General features: G+C 41.9%; 1 protein-coding gene across 1 annotated transcript in view; it reads left to right on the top strand.

Moving 5' to 3' along the window:
• Nucleotides 1–23064, top strand: part of ric1 (RIC1 homolog, RAB6A GEF complex partner 1) — a 204942-nt gene that overhangs the window by 99920 nt on the left and 81958 nt on the right. Inside the window, 4 exon segments of the mRNA XM_085993734.1 lie at nucleotides 5320–5399; nucleotides 15814–15921; nucleotides 19673–19815; nucleotides 22216–22349. Coding sequence (XP_085849860.1) covers nucleotides 5320–5399; nucleotides 15814–15921; nucleotides 19673–19815; nucleotides 22216–22349 — 465 coding nt within the window.

Genomic DNA, 23064 nt, shown 5'->3' with positions numbered 1-23064 from the left:
GATATCGAGTTCAACAATTTCAGATCATAACCTCGGCCCCTATTACACATTTTTTCTTGTAATTTTTCCACTCCTTCCCCCCCCCCCCCCCCTTTCCTTTTGTTTCTCTCTCACACCTGGCAGCTATCTCTTGCCCTGCCAGTACACTTTACACCTAATCTCAGCCTATTACCATCTCGTTTAGCTCTTTTACTTTTGTTTCTTTCACTTCTTTTGTCCGATCGCAGCCCTGCCTTCGATCTATTTTCTTTTCTTTCCAGTTTTGAAGAAGGGTTCAACCCGAAACGTCAACTCAAATTTCTCTCCACGGATGTTGCCTGACCTGCTGAGTTTTTCCAGCATTTTCTGTTGTTATTTAGCAACATCTTCACCATGGTTATGCCCTTGGCTGCATGGAGGTTTGATGATGAATTATGCAGCTGAGATCTGAGCCCTGTCTTCATCAACCTGGTTTCAGACAGAACCACAAAGTCTTCAGTTTAAAGGCTGATGTCATTGTCCACAAAACCATTAGCCAAGGTGGCGACGAACAAACTCCAAAACATTGAACTTTTTCAGTGGGCTGGAGAGCCACCAGCCGACCTCTACACTTTCACAGAATCACAGAAACCCCACAGTGCAGATAGAGGCCATTTCGGCCCATCGAGCCTGCACCGACACATATCCCACCCGATCCCCGTAACCCCTACACCAACACATATCCCACCCTATCCCCACGTATTTAATCCCCCTAACACTAAGGTTCAATTTATCATAGCCAATCAACCTAACCCGCACATCTTTGGACTGTGGGAGGAAACCGGAGCACCCGGAGAAAACCCACGCAAACACGGGGAGAATGTGCAAACTCCACACAGACAGCCACCCGAGGCCGGATTCGAACCCGGGTCTCTGGCGCTGTGAGGCAACAGTGCTAACCACTATGCCACCTTTAGGAATTGGATGTCAATCTTGTACTTTGTGTTTATAGTAACAAACTGGCCTTTACATCAATTTGTTTGTCACCTTAGGGTTTCCTAAATCAGTAGCAGAAGCAGCAAAGATTTGTTTTGACTACTAAACTGTGATGATGAAAGTGAAGTCTGCCCCTTTTCTTGGTGATACCACTGAGCTGTGCAATGCAATTTGAAAAGTTTCACCAGCAGGAAGGTGAAACGAAACGTATGTAGAGCTATTCTGCATTACAGACGAGGTGTAAAGTTGGGGGCATAAGGGTAGACTATTCCATCTTGATTCAGATTTTTAGGAGTGATATTCAAAACTTTAGGACATTAAGACCGCTCTACAATATGGTACTGTGTTTACATGAAGGTAACAATAAACATATAGGGGCTGATTTTCTCTTTTCTCCCCCCTCCTCTCCCACCCCCAGCACTGTACAGTAGCAGTGCGTTGCACCTTTCCAGGCCCAGGAGCACTGTCGATGTCTGGCTTGGCCTCTTTTACTACGAGCCAGGGTTATTTCTGACACAGGCCTGTCCCCAGGCAGAGTGTGGTGCTAGCAAAAAGGGGAAAATTTTTGAGTGCAGCTCCAGGATTCACTGAAACCGTCCAGTCTGGGAGGAGGGGAATCTTGACACAAGTTCAATACCAACTTTTTGCAGTGCTCCTCTGCCTAGGCACTCCATGGCCATCCCAACAGAAAATGAGGTGGGAGTGCCTGGAACAACCCTCTCCATCTCATTGCATGGGTTCATTGGGCCCACACTAGTTTTAATCGCAGGGTAACAGGGACACCTAGTATAATAGGTCCCCTCCCTCTTTTTCTGGTATTTGTGCTCCGGGATAGGGCGCGCCTCCCCAACCAGGGCAAAGGTCAGGAAAATCGGCTCCAATCACTTAAACACCCCAGATTATCAACAGCTAAATTTTGCTCGTATTTCACAACTTTTGCTAATATTAGACTAAAGATAAACTGTGTTCATTCATAGTATGTGTAGGCTGATGAATAATTGACCCTTTTTCCCCCGTACCAATTTTTTCCACCCCCTGTCCCCTCCTTCCTGGAACATCATTCCAGGTGTGTGTCTCCACCTTCAATACAAAGTCCATGTGGTCGTTCTTCGTGTGAGCCTTGATGGTGAGTGATTCAATCTCAGGGCATTATAGCTGAGCCCAGTGCTGTCTTTACTCAGCATGCGCACATGCACTTTCCCAACAGGGGTCATTTAGGAGCAGGAATTCTGGCCAATTGTTTCTTGCATATCTTGGGGACACTGCAGTCAATGGCAGCACCTCTATTGCTGCCCCAGCTAAGATCAGTTATCTCAGCGCATACCAGGAATTTGCTTGCTATTCACGAGCTTAAAGCATAAACATATAATGAACTACAATAAAATATTTGCTGGAAACAATTGCCATAAACTGTTGGCGGGGACCTTCACTTTCGCATTCTATTTACAACCTCATGAGTACGTGATTTTAGTTCACTGCTTCCCTGCCCCCATGAGCCACACCAAATGTGGGTTTCAGAGTTGGTTCATGTGTGTCCTGGCACAGCTGTGTTGCTTTTAATAGGCAGTGGGTGTTTTGGCCTGCCCTGGAGGCCAATCCAGAGGCACTTGAGCTAGGAAGAATCTCTACTGTCTGGTTACTGGCTTTTAGCTGGAGGTTTAGAAATGTGCTTTTAAATGTCAGTAAAAGTCATGTTTTTTTCATATAAACTTGTCTGTGTTCTAAACAAAACAGGAAATTTGTATTTAGCATATTCCACATAAAATGTGTGTGGTGTATACATGTGTTGTGCAATGATCTTTTACAAAGTTGGAACTTTTCAACATTAAGCTAGTTTATACCAGAGCTTTTGCTAAAAATGTATACAAATTTGAAACTCAAGTTTCACCAAAAATTTGACTCCAATGAACTCTTTTCCAGAGTCAATACTGTTTGCTGTGCACAGTACATTTGAAGGCAATACATAAGAGATATGTATCTAGGGATGCAGTGTATGTCACCTTTAACACATTGGCCCAGAGCCCTCTTGGCCTGCAAGTCACCTGAAACTTTGCTCTTATTTGTGCATGAAGAACAAAGTTCACATTCCAGTAAGTGTTACATATCCTATCCAAACTGCAACTCAGACGCAATACCAGCTGTACAATAGCACTCCCTGGTAAACCCATGACCTGTGATATACCATGCTCTGTTCAAGGCTCCTAAAGACTCTTGTACTGTCTACTTTTATACTAATTCAAAAATATAATCTCTCTACATATTTAGTTCATGAAAACCTGTTGGTGGTTAATTGTTTACACAACGCTGGGTTCGGTATCCAGACAACTATATTGAGGAACCAGATGAATCCCTAACATGCTCGCTAGGAACCATCTGCGTTTACCTCTCAGCATATATCTGGGAGTGGGTGGGGCCTGGATCGGCTTGACCAAGCAGTCCTTACACTAACCCATTCAAATTAAATTTAAGTTTCAATTCAACCCTCAATTAGGATACCTGCAGGCTACTGAGTGAATTAATTAACCCTTTCTTGGCGAATCATCAAGACGGACGTCAGACAACCAATCCTGCACAAAGACTGTTTATTGGTTACAAAAATCACAATTACAATTCGGTGTATCATTATAAATCAGCATTAATGGACACTTGAGTATTAATATTAATTACAGCAATGATCAGAGTGCAAGATACAGTTGACGAGATTAATTTAAGGTTAAAACCCTAGATAGCTGACAAGTTAACAGCTTTGATAGCCGATTTATTGGATAGATTATTGTCTAGATACATGTCGATTATTGCCAACAAGTCCATACTGAAGTAGTGATCTTCAGAATGGTCAGTCCACTCTTGCAATTCCCCTTACCTTGCAGCCATACTTTTAACAAAGAGACCCACACAAATATGAGCTCCATTCCCTAGCCACTGACTCCCTCCCTCTCCTTAACATCTGTCTGAGGCTGAACCACACTGTTCGCAACCTTGGTGTCATATTTGACCCTGAAATGAGCTTCCGACCACACATCCGCAGCATAACAAAGACCGCCTACTTCCACCTCTGTAACATCGTCCGTCTCCACCCTTGCCTCAGCTCATCTGCTGCTGAAACCCTCATCCATGCCTTTGTTACCTCGAGACTTTACTCTTCCAACGCACTCCTGGCTGGCCTCCTACATTCCACCCTACGTAAACTTAAGGTCATCCAAAACTCGGTGCGAGTTAGGACACGGGCAGCCAAGTCCCGTTCACCCATCACCCCTGTGCTTGCTGACCTACATTGGCTCCCAATTAAGCATCGCTTTGATTTTAAAATTCTCATCCTTGTTTTCAGAATCCCTCCATGGCCTCGCCCCTTCCTATCTCTGTAATCTCCGTCAACCCCCCCCCCCCCCCCGAGATAATTCTGCCCTCTTGAGCATCCCTGATTATAATCGCTCAACCTTTGGTGGCCGTGCCTTCTGTTGCCTAGACCCCGAGCTCTGGAATTCCCTCCCTAAACCTCTCCGCCTCTCTACCTCTCTCTTCTCCTTTAAGACGCTCCTTAAAACCTACCTCTTTGACCAAGCTTTTTTATCTTAAAATACTCCTGTGCAGCACCGTGGGACGTTTTACTAAGTTAAAGGTGCTATATAAATACAAGTTGTTGTTGTTGTTGGACTTCAGCCAGGAATAATAACTTTACGAATTAATTGCTTAAAAGCTTGTATTAACTATTTTACTTCCCAGCAGTTCAACAGCTTAACTCCATATTGTATGGGTACCCTCAGTCAGTTGACAGAGAATTTCCCTTGTGAATCTTGAATGCAACCCTTTGGGCAATTTTACCAAGCACTGTTCCTACATATTAGTAAATTTGGAATTTTTCATTACAGTACTTCTCCATGAAAATTGTAATCGCGTTGAATACAGTTTTTTTTTATCCAGGTTATTTTCCAAATTAGCGATGTCTGTCTAATGGGAGAAAATCAAGTTTGCTAATAATCTCAAAAGTATTGTGCGGCAAGCTTCTCTGGGTCATAAAGCAAAAGTTGAACCTATTGTTCTGAGCTGTCAACCTACTTCAAGCATAACTAATAAGTGCTACTGAAGGGTTGCCATAATAACAAGCATTTAAAATAAAACTTTCTATACTAAATATCACCAGGACTTGGCATCTAGCATTGAAAATGTATCAGTAGAAGGTAATCAAAATAAAACCTGTGTTAATAAATTTGTAAAAAGACCTAGCTAATTTGTTGAAAGTCTTTTGCCCTTGCGTTATTGAACTGTGCTGAACCATAGCAAAAATGCTTCCACGGTAATGGGAAAAATGACCACTTTAGTGAGGTTTTTACCAAGTATTATAATTTTGATTTCTGTTTCTTTCAGACTGCAAATGGATACATCTTGCTCTTTGACATTGTGCATTCAGGACAAGAGAAATGCTTATATGAACCGGTGTATCCCAAGTGAGTCATAACTTTTGTAATGTTTAACTTTTAATTTTGAAATGGCAGTGGTGTTCAATTGACGTTGTTTAATGGTATTGATCACACAGGGTCATCTGTGACTTTAGCACTGCAAGTTTAATTTGGAGATGATTGCAGAAACTCCATTGAGAGTATGTTTTGCAGATAATCTCAGGCTCACAATCAAACCCCCTCTTTCCCCATCACCCATAAAATGATTAGAATGTTACAGCAAAGAAACAGCTCTATCCCCATACCTTTTAATGTACTGATTGATTGATTGAATTCAGTGAGTCTGATCATAACTGCTCTTCTATGTGTTCATCTTGCTGTGAAATAAAGCAGCTTATCAATTTGTATCTGGCCTCATCTCACCAACTCGTTGGTCCTACTTTGGAAAGGTTGAAAAGTGCACAAGTGAAAGACTCAAATGTCCAGTTCAAGTCACAAGGATGGTACTAGTGTCCTGGGTTCTTCTGCCATTCAAGTAGATACAGGGACATACAAGTCAACTCTCATACAGTAGTACACTCAGACTGTTTACAGGACCAACTGATGCCACTAAATCAGAGAAGCTTTCTACGGCAGACCCAAATTCCTAACCGTCCTAATTTGATGCCATCAGCAAATTTTGATATTGACACATAGATTATATTCACATTCACGTATTATGTTTGCACCCTCAACAGACCCTTGTGCAGCACCTCACGCCACATCTTGCATTCACTGTCAGTTTTACCAGTTCTTATTTCCACTCCCCTCATTTTTCCACCCAAAACATATCACCTCACATTTCTTACATTAAATTTCATCTGTCATCTGCCCAATGTACTAACTAGTTTGTGGAACAGTTAGAAGAGGACATGGTCAACCTTAGTTACAAGTTTATGGAGACTGCCTTTATCCCTGTTTTTATCACCCTGTGTTCACAACCCCAGGGAAGGCCTGCTGAGCGCAAGGAATCAGAGTTCCCAAAAAATGGGTATGAGGTGTCTACCGATTACAGAGACACGTTACAAATTTGTTACTGCTTACAGTCCTTAGAGACACAACTTCAAACCTTCGCTTACAGGCATTTTAACCACATTCTCTGCCTTTTTTACTTGTGTAAATACGCTTTTCTTTTAAAAACACATTTAAAAGTAACTTTCATTTTCCAAATCCTTTCTCATGAAAGAATGGTCAACATTCTGAAGTGTTCCTATTTTTGTTGTCTGCAAGTTTTGATATTGTGCCCCTTACACCAGCTTCTAGATTATTTATATGGATAAGATGGTGTAAAGGTTACACTCCAGTATGATGATTTAATCTGACAGTTTTGAAATTCATAGTGCTGTCAATCAGGGATGTATTGTGGCACCAACACTTTGGTATATTCCTCTCTCTGTTTCGTTGTGCTTTCTCATCTAGTGCCGAAGGTGTATTACTACATACAAGATCTGTTGGTAAACTCTAATGTTGCATGCCTAAGCGCAAAAAGTAAAATCAAACAGCTGTTGATAAGAGTACTTCTTTTCGCCAATAATGTATTGTTAATCGCACACAGTGAAGTGAAGCTTAAACAACCTTGCAATAGCTTTTTGCTAGCTTGCGCTGAATTTGGACTAACCATCAGTCTAAAGAAGACAGTGATCATGGCACAAGGTGTGTTGACTGTACCAGAAGTTTAACTAGCTGACACCAGGCTAGAAGTTGTAAACATAGTTCTATTACCTAGGACCAACTGTATCGGATAACTTATCTCTAGATAACGAGATAATTCTCACATTGGAGACATAGCAGCCACATTGAGACACTTAACTAAGCATGTGTGGAATAATCAGAAATGTTATGTTGGACACCAACATACAGGTCCTGAGCATGCTGCTGGATGGAAGCAAGACCTAGACCACTCATAGCAGGCATGAGAGAAAGCTAAACTCTTTCCACACCTACTGTCTTAGCCATATTTTAGATAATTAAGTGGGAAGATAAAGCTTTCGACACCGAAGTACCTGAGGAAGTTAAGTTACCAAGTTTAATAACTCTTCTCGAACATGGATTCCTCCGGTGGCTTGGTCTGTGTTGGAGGGAATATGTGTTCCCAAATCACCCCTTGTATGGAAAACTTGCAGTGCTTCAAGGCCGCTGGGATAACCTAGGCTTGTGTTGAAAGAGAGACTTGAAAATCTTTAACATCAATACTGCAAGCTGGGAAGATGTGACTAATAACAGGCCACACTGGTTAGCTGCACTACATCGGGGAGCCAAGGATGCTAAAGACAGATGGCTGAGAAAGAGAAGGGAACAAAGGGGAATGTGCGTCAAGTTTCAAGAGTCACGACTGCAAGGGCTTCATCATCTTGACAGTGTTTTATGCATGCACCACCAGTAGCGAGGACTGTTCCTCTGGAGCTCTTCAGCCACTCATTGCAGCGTGGCAAAGTATCTTAAATGCTTTGGTGCTTACACCATTGTCTTTCGAGTCAGATGGCTGCCACACGTGGAGAAGAGCAATGGCCCCAACACTGACCCTTTTGTACTTTTCGATAAAGTGCTCCATGAATTGGACTTCCTTCAGTATTTTAAGTCTTTATCATTCTCTGAACTCTCTGCAGTCCCTCAATGTTCTGTTAAAGATAGTATGCCAAAAATTTCAAACCATATTCCAGATCTTTTCCTGCTCTAAGTTGGCTGAATTTACTTTAACCAGAGCTATTTTGAGAGCAATGTCTTGCTAGGAAACTTCAACTGCCACATCATTTGCTTGTGGATTTATGACTTGAATGTTTTTCCTTCTCTCCTGCCCTGTACTGACAATTCTTAATTTCAAAAATACACAAGAGCTGCTGCAGTGAAAAAGGGGCAGCTCAACTAAGTTGACCCCACAAACCTGGTTATGGTAGCAAGGGTCTTGATGTAATACTCTTAGATTTTGGTGGAGTTCGCAAACTAACTTATACTTACCAAGTGAACCTTTGCCACTCTTACCACATGCCCTTGGAGGTCCTTTATATAAAAGTAAGTTAGAGAAGCACAGGCTGTTCACTTGTGTTTAACCTATGAGGTTTGACACAAGTGGGTTATTTAGGATCTTTTGGCAAAAAGTGAACATGAATTGGCAGACATTCAAAAAGGAACATAAACTTGTTTTTGGTAGCACAAGTCAGAATCTGTATGGTCTTTTGAAAGGCATTTGCTACAAACAAGTGAGCAAAATAGTTTGTGGTTGGGTCTAGGATTATTGTAAACGCCATTTCAAAAGAAATCTTCCTGCTCAGCATTTTAAAATTTCCTGATTATGTAACAGTGGGAGTTAAACTGAGTTTTTTTCCACCAATACCTTATTTTACAGAAGGCAAGTACAAGCAGCCTTTTCCACATAGTTTTCAGTATTGCAATCTTCCATTATAACACATTTGTAGATGGGTGGTGTTATTTCCCCTGGGTTTTTATATAGCACAGGATTAATACTACCTTAAATGTGACGATAACCTCTGATTACTCCACTCAGCGGTGTCTTTGTTCAAGCATGCCACTGCTGGAATTGGATCAGTTGAATCCTAATTTCTCTGGCTGTGCATCTTTATTTGTGCCCCCATTTTGGCTGCTAATGTGTAAATAAACCATGTAGCAACACATCTTAGATTGTGGGGTAATTTGGACAATAACTGCAGTGTGCAAATACGCTGTTTTGAATGGAACCATCTTGTCACATGAAATCCGAATTCGCCCAGATAATATTGCGCAACAAAACTCAGTGGTGGCAACACTGAACGTGTGTGTGTTTTCAACAGTCGTAATCGCAACCGCCTGTCTGGCTACAGGCTTTCCCTGACATCTGGAGAAATGGTCCCTAAAGGCAAAGAATGCAAAATTGCTTTTCATTCAGTTATGTTCAGCATTTTGCTTCCATGGTAGTTTCCTATTTTGTACATTAACAAAGAAACAGTTCAGCTTTAATCTGACATCAAAGCTGCCTATCTTAAACATTTTTATGATCGTTTGACTCATTAGCTAAGAATGCTTTTGCAATGTCTAAAGCATTGAATAAACTTCTGTTGAGTACCTGGACTAGGAATCCTATTTAAACAAGAAAGCATACCGCGGAGTCTGGGTTGTGTGAAGCCAGAAGTAGTGTGACAAGCGTTGGGAAGGTAGATAGATAACTGACATCTTTGCACCCTGTCGCAACTTAGTCATTTAGAGTCAATTTTGATTGTTAAATAAATTGCTATGTTTCACTTTTGTGGTACATGTCAATTTAAGGATGTGGTGAAGGATTTATAGTCTTCACATAATTGCATATAGCAATTTACACCCCTCTTCTGTGTGATCATTTTACAAACATATTTAGAAGAATTTAAGCTGGTAAATGTTTTTTTTTGTCTTGCATACACAGTGGATCATTTACTTTATGCCTACTTTACTGGCCTTTGGATGCACATCTTCCATAGTTTTACCGCTTCTAATTGCATGTAGCTCAGTATATAGATCAGGAAGGGGGGAAATAGAGAAAGGAAAGGACAGATGGGAAGATGGCTGTTGCCAATTTGTCTGCCTGCTGCCTGCTTTTCATGGGTTATCTTACCTGAAGTACTTTTTTCACTTCAGTTTTAATATGGTCAGGGGTGGCGTTACACGTACAACCCATGCAACTGCGCAGGGCCCCGAGCAGCCTCGGTGTGCTAATTTAATGTAGAATAAATTACGCACAAATCTCAATACTTTCATTAACATTTTTAAAATACATATCAATATGAATTATATTTTCATTCAGCAATATCTTTCCTGAGTTTACAGTTTTAAATGGATTTGAAATCATGAGAATACCCGTAAACTGTCGTCTTTTCCCTTTCAAAGGTGACCTCATTTTTGCAAGTCAAAATAATTTTTCACATCTCAAAACAATGATAACTTGCTACTTAGAACAAATAAAACGAATTGTCACCCATCTCATCCGATAATAAAGAAGGCTTGTGCCTAATTATTTCCCTAACTCAATGCATTTTCTCTGAGCAAACTGATGCCCTTTATGTATGTCATTATGAAGGAAACATTGACGGCGCCTGACAATAGCCGTCCCCTCTTAATCAGTTTTAAAATTCTGCTGGGGTTTCAACAACTGCATTCCAGCCTGTCAGTCATAGACGATGCATGGTCTGACCGTACATTTCTGATCTTAATCTTTTATTTAATTCTGTTGTCCTGTTCATTCACTTTCTGGATAGAGAAGGTCCTTTCTCTCATGCCACTCCTCTCCCAAAGGTGACTCTTGAGCAAATACACCTCCCAGTTGCATCTTGTGGCAAGATTTTTTTTTTTTAAATAACAAGTGAAATCTGTTGCGCTTTCCAGTACTTGCTATCTCCTCTGACCCGTTAGAATCACTTGAACATTTTGTGTGGAAATATATGTACTGGGAAATGACGGTCACAGTTCCCAGGTGCTAAATAATAGTGCAGAAAGTTTAACAGCGCGAGTAACCCATAGTTATAAAGTGCAGAGACAGATCTTGACCGAGCTGTCATTTTTATCCTTTTTACCTCTATTTATTCTTTTCTGTTAGCTCATCTGATTATCTTTTTCTTATCTTTAAAAAGTTGGGAAGTAAACGTGATGAAGTTCAGACAACCAATTTGACACCAGACCGTAGTATCATTGTCTAGTAAAATGTAGGGGACCAAAGCTGAACCTTTGCAGGGAGTCCTTGCAAAGCAAACGCCAGCCCTGAATATGTTGAGAACTAAATCATGGGTTCAGCATTTGGAGCCTGACAAAATTATATTTATGTAAACTGTAAATTTCTACAATTGAAGTGGCAAATGGAGGCTCATGGGCACTTGGCTTTTTTTTGGTAAAGCAATTCTGGTCCTGTTTACAATTGTAAAGTTAAGTTGGGCCAATGCACTTGCAGCAAAGGCTTCTCATCAGCAGCTTGATTTTTTTTGCCCAAGGCCTATGCCAATAAATAAGCATTTAGTTGTGTAATGTTACCGCTGAGAGTCCAGTTTTAAGTAAGATTTGCATCGACTAGTTAAACTTGTGCTTTCCTAAATTTGTTTCAAAGTGCTATTGCACACAGGAAAGATCCTTAATCATATACTAGAGAATCGTATCCCAAATCCCTCTGCCCTATTGTGGGTTGTCTGGATAGTTCAATTGCGATAATGAGCCTGGGGAAAATGGGATCCGCTTGCAGGTGGATAGAAATACTGATGTCTGCTCAACCTGCTTAAATTTAAAACTGCCTCGTGTGGTAATAGAAATGGGGACTCACTTTGTATATTTTTGAGATGGCACATTGGGGTTAGAATTGCCCATAGTATGTACAGGAAACTCCCTTTTAACCGGCACCTAAATAACCGGAAATCTCTGTTAACCGGCAAAATTCAGGAGTAGGTTCAGGTAAGCTTTACTTCATATTAGTGGCAGTTCCTGGATCTGTGGCTGTGTAACTGGGGTTCGTGCACTTGTTGCTAAGCAACAGGGACGCTTGGTCTGTGGCCGGAGTTCCTGCACATGTTGCTAAGCAACAGGGAAGCCTGGATTTGTTGCTGTGTACGGAGCTCTCTGTAATCCGGACTTTTTGATAAACCGGCACCACGCCGGTCCCGTTGGTGCCGGATAAGAGTTTCCTGTATTTCTACTCGTTATTTGCATCTTAAAATTGATCAACGGTGCCTGTGTAAATTCATCTGTACTTTAAGCTAATATACAAAGAAGCACAAAATAACCTTTCCCCAATATCTTTCCTTGTAACCATCCGACAACATAGGTTGAGTATTTCTGTGCATGTAAATATGTTAGCTCTGTGAACCCAGTTAGATTTGTGTTGCAAAGTAGGAGAGCAGCAGGTCGATTAGAGGGGGCTGGGGAGAAGAGACCCTGATTTCACTTTCTTCAACTTGTTTCAACCAGACACCTCATCCAAGAAATGCAAATGTTGCTGATGTGGCAGCATAGTTCAAACATTTCCTTTTATTGGGGTGTGTGCACTGTGCACCTAATTGCTTTCTATGCTGTTTAATGGTCATATCCTGCATGCCTACTTTATGACTAACAAAAGGCATGTCTTAAAGGGAGTGCATTATTAATTCTTGTCCTGAATAGTGGCCATAATACCCAAGAAATAGTGTGGTGGCAAGTTTCTGAAATATTAAAGTATGCTGCCATTGGTTTCTATTTAATTTTTAAGGAAAGAACTGTAACTTATTTTGTTGAATTTTTATTCAGCAGGTGAAGGATATAATTACTAGGAAATTAAACTTTTTATTTTTTTCCCCTCCTCCCTCTCCTTAACAATTTATATCTCCAGCACCCATGCATTTGCTGAGTAAAGCTCCCTTGACTATAGTTATTGCCACTTCCATTTCCCCACATCTGCTCTTGCAGCATTTTGTGCTGCTACTGCCTCTGGAAAAGTAGATCGTCATCTCTAGAAGTAGACTTTCCCTCCATACTGTAGGAGGCAGGAGAGCTAGAGCAGCAATATAAATGGTGAATGTTCTGCCCACCTTTGGTTTCCTCCTTCCTGGCTTGCCAGCTGTTGGAGTTCCACAATCTCAAACAAAAGTCAAGGTTATGACTTTCAATAAACAGCAATACGAGAATCTCATGGAATTTTTCACCTTCAAGATTGAGACCATTTGGCCTCCTCTGTCCCAAATCTGACCTCACATTACTCTAGTCCCCTCTCTTTCCCTGACACTTGCTCTCTTTCCTCCCGCCCCCCCCCCCCCCCCCCCACCCAGCCCAATCAGGCTCATCTCCTCCGTTAGACCGACCGCTCTTTGAGACTTCCTACCACACAACTACTTTCCTTGAACTATTGCTTGCTGATGTGATCAGTGGCCCTTTTCCACAGGCTGTTCTCCCATTCTTCAAAACTGCCATTAGACCCCTCCCCCCCTCCATCCTCTTTAAACTAATTGGATAGCTCTTTCAAAGAGCCAGCACAAGCACGATAGGCTGGATGGCCTCCTTCTGTGCTGTAAGATTATACAATTCTATAACTACTATATTGCCTTGCTTTAAGGTGCTCGGATGTATCATTGCTACCCATCTTGCCTCTCCATCACTCCCTGCTCAGATTCCTACAGTCCATTTACCACCCTACCCACAGCATGAAGGCAATCCTGGTCAATGTTACCAACCACATTTTTTGTAACTGGGACCGTTGTGCTTTATCATTCTTTGACCTTTCTGCAGGCTGGCCATTCCATCTTCCATTGTCTCTCCTCTGAGTTCAGCTCTGTAGCACCACCCTCACTTGGTTACACACTCACCAGTTACAGGAAAGCTAGCACATCTACAACGCTTTTCACCCCAGTCCGTGCATAATTGAGAATGCTCCAAAGTTCCATCCTTGGCCTTCAATACCTCACCTACGTGCTGCTTCTCAGTTGCATTATCCATATGCATGGGCTTTATCTTCCATATGCATACTGATAATGCCAAACATTGGCATGGATGACATTCAGACGAGATGCCCTTCACCCTATTTTCAGGGTTTAATGCCACAGTACTCAATAATTGTAAAGTTCTCTCTTATGCTGACTGGAAAAAATAAATAGGTCTGTAACTGGTTTGTGAATATCTTAAATGAGGCACCTCAATACTTTGGCTTGTACTGTGTACAAAAAGTGATTCTGGGATAAAGCTATCCTTTAAAATTTTTATTCTGTACCACCCCTCTTCAGGATCACCATAAGAACAATCCCCTATGGGCAGTGATCTGCCAGTTTTACTGTGTAACCAAGTAGGTTAATGTACACTAGTTTGACGTTCTCCTCTATTGACAATGTATCTCCCTCTGAGGAGCCCACTTGAGTCATGGATGTAATCTTGTGCAGCACTGCTTACTTTGGGACTGCAAGTTGGAATAGATTACAAGACACATCTGAGACCCTGCAGCTAGATTTCATCTGTAAAACTGGCTGTTGGTACTATGCAGGCAACCAATACTGTTTTTCATAGTTAAAAAAAAATGTTTTCATGCTGGCACACTAGTTAACTCATTTGGCTTCAGAATTTATTCATGAGGTGTTGATGGACTTGCTAAATTGCTTACAAAGCATTTTTGACCATCCAACATTAATTCTGAATTTGGGCGCATATGTCAAGTGGTGGGTGCAATGAGCCAATCTTCCCTTGTTTCTCTGAGGAAACTGAGTAGACCCATTTGCAGCAGTTGACTTTGGTACTTTGAGAAGACATTCTTGCAGTTGGTTAACAACCTGAGTGTACCGATCAAATGGATGTTGAATTATGCATGTTCCAAGATTCAATACATTGTTTTGTTTTTGAGATGAATTATTTGTTTGATCTTGACAATCCCTTCATATAATTGCCATTGCTCATGTCATATTGGATTGTAGGTGCCTTGGTGATGGCATTAAAGAGATGGAAATGTTTGAACATGAGAACCTTCCTAGAAAGATGATCACACTAATTAATGTGCTGAAGTCTTGTGATTTGGAAAGATTGATGGAAACATTTTCTTTCAGCCCTCAAGCCCTGTGATGCTTTCAGATCTTAACAGGCTCCTAATCGATCTGCTGTAATTATATCCCTATCCTTTTCTCCCCCTATTTTCTTGCTGTCCTGTTTCAGCTGTTTCACACTGTTTCAGATCAAACTGTAGCTGAACTTTTCAGGATGCAATCGCTCTCTTTGCTGATTTTTCATCCCGCCATGGCTTTCAGCTATTAGCAATCTGGCATGAACTGAGCAACCTGTTAACATAAAGGATGGTAATTCCAGAGTCTTTAAATGAGGGTCTTCTGATTATTAACTTCATTCCGAGAAGCAATTTGCCAGTAGTTTTCTAATGTACACATTTAATGTATGAAATAGGTGTAGAAATTGAATTTTGGAATAAAAGATGCTAGAGCTTTAAGCTGTGTAGTCTTAAAATGTGTCTCCATTTCATTTCTCCTCCAACCTGGAACTTAAAGTTGACAAAAATGTATACATCTGACTTTTTTGAGTGAATGGATGATGAATTAATTGGTATGTCTCCTTTCAATAACCTATGGACAGTCTTGCTTGTCTAATGCAGCAATGACAAAACTTCACTGCTTATTCATTGTTTCCATATTGTCTAGTATGAATGATCTCAAAATTACTTTATCAAATTTAAGCTTTAGTAAGAATTCCCATTTTAACTATATAGAAGGCAGTGGAAATTTTTACAGCATTGCTTATTTTTGCCAAAAATTATCAACAGCATGTCTAGCTTTTTAACCTAATTCTTTAAATTCTAACATTAAATTGGATTTTACAGTAGAAAGTAATTTTGTAATGATTGGCTAAGCCTTCTCATTTGCTAATACAGTATAGTTTCACTCAATATATAAACGAATACTTGCACCCTGAGTGTGTAAATGGGATTACATATTGCTTTAACAATCTGACTTTCCTTTTATTATAGAGGAAATCCAAGAGTGAAAGTAACTCCAGGTTACAAGGAGGAACAATGTGCTCCATCCCTCACTGTAGAGATGAAAAAAGTGCTGGATTTCCAAGCACAAATCACAAGGTAATACTTCAACATTCCCAGTCTCTTCTGTTACAAATTGTTTTGTAATTTTTGTAAAATAGCCATTTTGTTCTTGATGCATTAGGGATTTTGACTTTGATTAAAGCTTAATCTTATTGGATGTAACTTCTTATGATTCAGCTAACTCGAGTTAATTATATTCTGCCAAAGGTATTGAAGGAAAAGCTATGGTATTGCATGAGACTTGGATTTTGCCTGTCTGTCAAAATGGAGTACAACGTGCAACATAGAGTTATACAGCACGGATAGAGGCCCTTCGGCCCATCGTGTCCGCGCCGGCCATCACGCCCGGTCTAATCTAATCCCATATTCCAGCATTTGGTCCGTAGCCTTGTATGCTATGGCATTTCAAGTGCTCATCCAAATGCGTCTTGAATGTTGTGAGGGTTCCAGCCTCCACAACCCTTCCGGGCAGTGAGTTCCAGACTCCAACCACCCTCTGGGTGAAAAAGTTCTTTCTCAAATCCCCTCTAAACCTCCCGCCCTTTACCTTGAATCTGTGCCCCCTAGTTATTGACCCTTCTACTAAGGGAAAAAGCTCCTTAAGTATCCATCCTATCTATGCCCCTCATAATTTTGTACACCTCAATCATGTCCCCCCTCAGCCTCCTCTGCTCCAAGGAAAACAAACCCAATCTGCCCAGTCTCTCTTCATAGCTGAAGCGTTCCAGCCCTGGTAGCATCCTGGTGAATCTCCTCTGCACCCTCTCCAAAGCTATCACATCCTTCCTGTAGTGTGGCGACCAGAACTGCACACAGTATTCCAGCTGTGGCCTAACCACAGTGCTGGAGTCTTGTGCCAGGTGGAAAGTAGCCTCAATAGGACTGAAATTACAAAATTATTTTTAAATGTGAAATTAAGAGAGCCGAATAATCTCTTTTTTATATATATCTCACATTTATATGGGTTATTCTTAATTTTCTCATGCTATTTCTTCTGCTTCTTCATTTGAAGTTGACATGTGTAGCCCATAATCTGAAGAACCATTCTGATTAATACCAAATGATATTTAAAAATTGCAGCAAACCATTTCAGGATGGGGTGATCTTACTCCATTTTATTTGTGGAATTGTGTAGCATATTTGCTACCACCTAAAAATCAGTTGTCATGAAACTTCATTTTCGCCATGTGAATGTAATGAGTAAAAAAAAGACACTAGAAAACGTTATACACTGTGACTGCATTTTTTTTTGCTTTTTCTTACTAGTTGCCACTGGAGTGCAGTGGTTTATCTGTGAGGTTGATATGTAAGGGGGCTTTCCATTTTGTTTTCTTTCTATGCAAGTGAGGGACTCCACCAGTGTGTTGGTATAACTCCAGCTATTCATGCAGGATAAGGACAGCTTCTCATGCCACGGTTAGGCTTGCCTTGTGGTGTACATCCTAACTTCTAACATTAGTACGATAGCAAAATACTGCGGATGTTGGAAATCCGAAATAACAACAGAAAATGCTGGAAAAACTCAGCAGGTCAGGCAACATCCGTGGACAGAAATTTGAGTTGACGTTTCGGGTCGAACCCTTCTTCAAAACTGGAAAGAAAAGATGGATCGGAAGCAGGGCTGCGATCGGACAAAAGAATAAAAGAAACAAAAGAAGTAAAAAAGAGACAATGAAAGGTGTTAGAAGCTAGACGAGATGGTAATAGGCTGAGATTGGGTGTAAAGTGTACTGGCAGGGCAAGGGATAGCTGCCAGGTGTGAGAGCAAAACAAAAGGAAGGGGGGAGGGGGGGAAAGGAGTGGAAAAATTACAAGAAAAAATGAAATAGGGGCCGAGGTTATGATCTGAAATTGTTGAACTCGATATTGAGTCCGGAAGGCTGCAGAGTGCCAAATCGGAAGATGAGGTGCTGTTCCTCGAGTTTACGTTGAGCTTCTGTGAAACAATACAAGAGGCCAAGGACAATGAGGTCCGAGTGGGAATGGAGCGTTGAATTAAAATGACAGGCGACCGGAAGCTCAGGGTCACCCTTATGGACTGAACGGAGGTGTTCCGCAAAGCGGTCACCCAATCTGTGTTTGGTCTCCCCAATGTAGAGGAGACCGCATCGTGAGCAGCGAATACAGTATACTAGATTGCGAGAAGTACAAGAAAATCGCTGTTTCACCTGGAAGGGGTGTTTGGGGCCCTGGACAGTGGGAAGGGGGGAGGTATAGGGGCAGGTGTTACATCTCCTCCGCTTGCACGGGAAGGTGCCAGGGGAAGGGCTGTTTGGGGTGATAGAGGAGTGGACTAGGGTGTCTCGGAGGGCGCGGTCCCTGCGGAATGCTGAAAGGGGAGGGGAGGGGAAGATACGTTTGGTAGTGGGATCACTTTGGAGGTAGCGGAAATGCCGGAGGATGATCCGTTGAATGTGGAGGCTGGTGGGGTGAAAGGTGAGGACAAGGGGAACCCTATCGTGGTTCCGGGAGGGAGGGGCAGGGGTGAGGGCAGAAATGCGGGAGATAGAACTGACACTGCCCTCGACTAGTTTGGGCACAAGTTGAGAGGCGCCATGGCATGGGGTACCCCAAATGTATGCATGAGTGCTGCTGGAATTTAGTCAGGCTCCCAACACAACATGCGTAGATATCTTGCCTGTAGGTGCAGGACCACCCTACCCATTGAGTCTTTGGATTATCTGAAACTGAACAGGAAGAATCCCAGATGCGAATGATGTTAGTGAGCCAGGCTGGCGTACTGTGTCCCTGTCTGCCTCAGATAATTCATTACCGAGCCTTTCATAAAGGGTTGACTTGGTTCAACACTCCATCACCAAGTTTATTGTTTCAGAGCCACCTTAACCCCAAAGAGATCTCAGTTACCATTTCCCTTCCCACACTCCCTCCCAAGGAAGATAGTCACTAACTTGTTAGAATAGTGCCAAGTGCAAATTTGAACCCTCATTAGGTGTTTAGCAGTTGAACTGCACAACACATCATAAAATATGAGTGCATTGCCATCATCCTTCTGACCACCATGTGGATACACCATACTTCATAAAATTGAATCTACCAGTTGGAGGTTCTGAGCTTCAACACCATTTGTGTTCAATTTAGATTTCCTGATTAAAAGATCTTCCATATCCTGCCTTTCAGAACCTCAGGATGTCCCAAAGCGCCTCACAACCAATGAAGTACTTTTGAAGTGTAACCACTATTGTAGTGTAGGAAAACACAGCAGTGAGATAAATGACCAGATAATCTATTTTTGGTAGTGTTGGCTGAGGGATAGCCTGGTTGTGCATAACACTGGGAAAGCTCCCTGCTCTTCAAAAAGTGGCATTGAATCTTTTACATCTACCTGATGGGGCAGACGGGGCTTCGATTTAATATCTCATCTAAAAGACAACGCTTCTGCCCTCGGCCTTTAATTTCTTCTTTTCCAATTCAATTTCTAATTCCCTTTAAGAGAATTTATGGAGTCTGCTTCAACAATGATTTGTCCACATTCTAACCACCCTCTGCGTGAAGACATTTTTTTCCTAACCTTTAATTGTGTAGAAGTGTTGTGGAGTACTGAAATCTATAATGCTGCATTTTCACCACCAGGAGGGATGCCATTGACTTTCCTGCCATTTAACCATGACCAACGTCTGCAGACAACAATCAATAACAAGGACTTCTTTAATGTAGAAATATTTAGAAATGGGTCATGTGGTCTTGTGATAAACCTGGGCAAATTCCACTCTGATTTTATTGTAATGGATTGAGATTGCCATACTAATTATGTTTTCCCTCTTCACAGTTTGCAGTCGATGCAGGATGATTTGGTAATCGCTACTAATGATGGGATACTCCATCTTATTCACTGGGATGGTTTGACAAATGGAAGGAAAGCTATTAATCTTTGTTCAGTTCCATTTTCTGTAGACCTGCAGTCTTCAAGAGGTAAGGTCTTCATATTTGGTCAATCTGAACTGTGCTGAAATTCAGCTAGTAAAACTGCAACCTGAGTATCTAAACTTATGCATTATGCCTTTATAATTAGCCATTCAGTGGAGGGGAATCATTCTGTACCATCCCAAACATTGTGTGAGACACCTAATGGTTCAGGTATTATTCCATCTAATTTGCACAGTGGGGGCTCAGCTAAGGTCTCGCTCACTCGCACAAGAATGATCTGTATTCTCGCAGCAGCAAGATGCAGCCTGTTTTAAAAGCTTGGACCAGCTTAGCTAGTGAAATGAGCCTTTGTTTAGAAAACCAGTAAATTGTATCTTTATTATTTTCCATAACCAAGGAGTATAGGAAAACATTATTCTCACTGAAAACTGTATACCGTTCACTTTTTAATGTAAAATAAACCAATTGATTGTTTGAAAACTGGCTTATCTGCGTAAAGTGCTATTTCAGTCTCCTTTTTAAAGTAGCCAATATATGGAGTAAAGGTTCCCTGTTACAATCCCTTGGACATGCTATCATCCAAGTAGATATTGGACAGAAAAAGGTGTAGAGCATGCAAGGTCTACTTACAGGAGTGATGCTATACTAGAGAATATCCAGCACAAAAACCCCAAAATTGTGACCTCTTCAGACAGGCTCAACTAGCTGCACCTTCTCCAATCCTGCTTGGTTTATACTGCCCAGGCTCACCAGACAGTCGGATCCTTAGCACATGACATTCCGGCCCGCTCTGCTGTTCTCAGAGCTGACCAGTGCTGCCCACTTACTGTGTTTTAAAATACTGAATCTAGCTTTACCGAAATATTAGAAGTCTACTTTAAAAGCACTATACAAATGCAAGTTGCCATCTCAGTTGAAGACTGATTGTTCAACTTTTCAGTTGCTCAGTATTGGTTATTCAAAGTATCTTTCCTTGAAGTGCTATAAATGTCTGAATTTTCCCAAATGCAAACACTTAGGGCTAGATTTCCGGGGAGCCGTCAGGCGGGTGGGGTGGGGGGGTGGGGGGAATCCCGACTTTGGGGGTCCCGACACTATCCCGCCCAAAACCCCGCCCCACGTAAGTTTCAGGGGCGGCGGGTACCCGCCCCTCACTGGGACCCGCCGAAACCAGGCGGGAAGGGATTAGTGCCAATTAACTGCCTGTTAACAGGTAGTTAACAGGCAGTTTTTAGCCTAATCCCCATTTTGAGGGGTTTCGTGTGGGTTTCCCGACGGCTCCAAACCACGCCAGGTTGGAGCGGCGGGCCGTCGGGTTGAATGAGTTGGAGGGGTCGCGATGTCGGCGCTCAGGTGAGTGATGGGTGCATGAGTGCAAAGGTAAGTGTGTTTGGTGTGTCTAAAGTGTGTAAAGAACTTTTACTTACCTTTACTTACCTTCACAGCCTTTCTTCCTCTAGGTGTTGGGAGCGCATCAGTCAGCCGGCACTTAAAGCTGAATGGCTGCGATCTGTGAAAAGTGACAGCCTGCAGCTTTTAGTGCTGCTGAGATTTCTAACTGAGTCTGCGTAGAAGGACTCAGCTTAGAAATCAGAGTGTCAGTGTTTGACAGCTTCAAACAGCTGTGAAATACTGATATTTCATCTGTCAGAAATCTTGACAGATGAAATTGCAGTCTGTGACGTCCCCTGTTGCCGGGTGGCCCTTAATTGGCCTGCTGAGCCCGCTGGGCGGGCTCAACAAGGTCAATCAAGGGAAAATCGCGCGGATTGGCCGGACGTCAAAGTAGGCGGGTCAGAAACCCGAAAGGGGAAGTCCCGCCTTTTCCCGACAGGTTCCACAAAATTGACCCCTCAGTGTGGACTCCAGAACATGAGATCCTCTTGCCAGCTCCATTTGCAGGGCCTGTCACTACCATCACCTCCCCCCCCCCCCCCCAAAAAAAAAAATCTCAGCAACCTGACATAATCTAAAGCACAGACTTTTCATAAATGCCCACTGGGAAAATCAAGATATTCTGACATTTAATCAAATTGAAATTTATAATTTCAATGTTGCGAGCACTGAGCATACAGAATTAACCCCGCATTGAGCAGACACCTGCGTGGAACAACAGCTCAATGTGGCAAGTTGGTATTCATTAAATGTGATTGGCTATGATAAATTGACCCTTAGTGTTAGGGGGATTAAATACGCGGGGATAGGGTTGGATATGTGTTGGTGTAGGGGTTACAGGGATCGGGTGGGATATGTGTCGGTGCAGGCTCGATGGGCCGAAATGGCCTCTCTGCACTGTGGGGTTTCTGTGATTCTGTGAAATGTGGGCTTGATTGTATCTGCATAATATGGTATTAGTCACCTTGCAATTGGTCCAACATGATACTTGCAAATGCTGGTATGAATTTTACAGCGTAGTATGGTTTTGATGTTTGTTTTTGCTGACAGGTCCGTCATTAGATTTTGAGTCTGTACATATTCAAGATATGGAATACTGTGCAACCCTTGATGGTTTTGCTGTGGTTTTTGATGACGGTCGGATTGGTTTCATTACTCCTGTATCCAGTAAACTTACAGCTGAGGTAGAACACGTTTTGGTTGTGTCATTTCGTATATCATTGCAGTATATTAAAGTTCAATGCTTTTCATTCATTTCAGATGTGTTAACTGCTATTTCAATTGTTTATTCAATGGAGGTTTGGGGAACTAAATCTGATATTTGAAATCCAGAGCTAAGTGTTTTTGGGTGGAATCGGGATGCATCACAGTGGCATGTTCAGGAATAATGCAGCCCTGCTCTTTATTTTAGAAAAGGTATTGTACTTTTACCTTGTCATGTATCCCCAACTGAGAAGGTGGATAACCTGCTGCTAGATCTCCATTTTTGCTCTGTGGCTGACACTGGGCAGTGTATGACACAGGAGTTGCACCATGGGATAAGGCTTCCTCCCTGTATAGAGGAACTGTCTCTCTACTTGGCACCTCACCATAATGGCATTGCTGAAATTAGTAATTCCATGTGTGGGGATCATAGGTGCAGCTCCACATTCCATGATACTGATGCTCAAATCCCCAAAGAAAAAGTGGAGTCTGATGACTAGAATCTTGTACATCATAAATTGTAATTCTGGACACGAATGCCATTAGCTTAGACACCTTTAATGCAGTCAATATCAAAATGATTTGAAAAGAAATGGCATTGTAGTAATGTGCAAATGATATAAAGTGGATTTTTAAACAAAATCTAGCCTAATATCTCTGTGTCTTATTTGCTCACTTTCCTCTGTTTGAAGTTAC

Source organism: Somniosus microcephalus, chromosome 1 (assembly GCF_052327205.1).
Source record: "Somniosus microcephalus isolate GS21.2 chromosome 1, FLI_Smic_1.0, whole genome shotgun sequence".
In the NCBI taxonomy this organism is placed as follows: Eukaryota; Metazoa; Chordata; class Chondrichthyes; order Squaliformes; family Somniosidae; genus Somniosus; species Somniosus microcephalus.
Note: the sequence above shows the minus strand (reverse complement) of the source record. Positions and strands in the feature narration are given on the sequence as shown.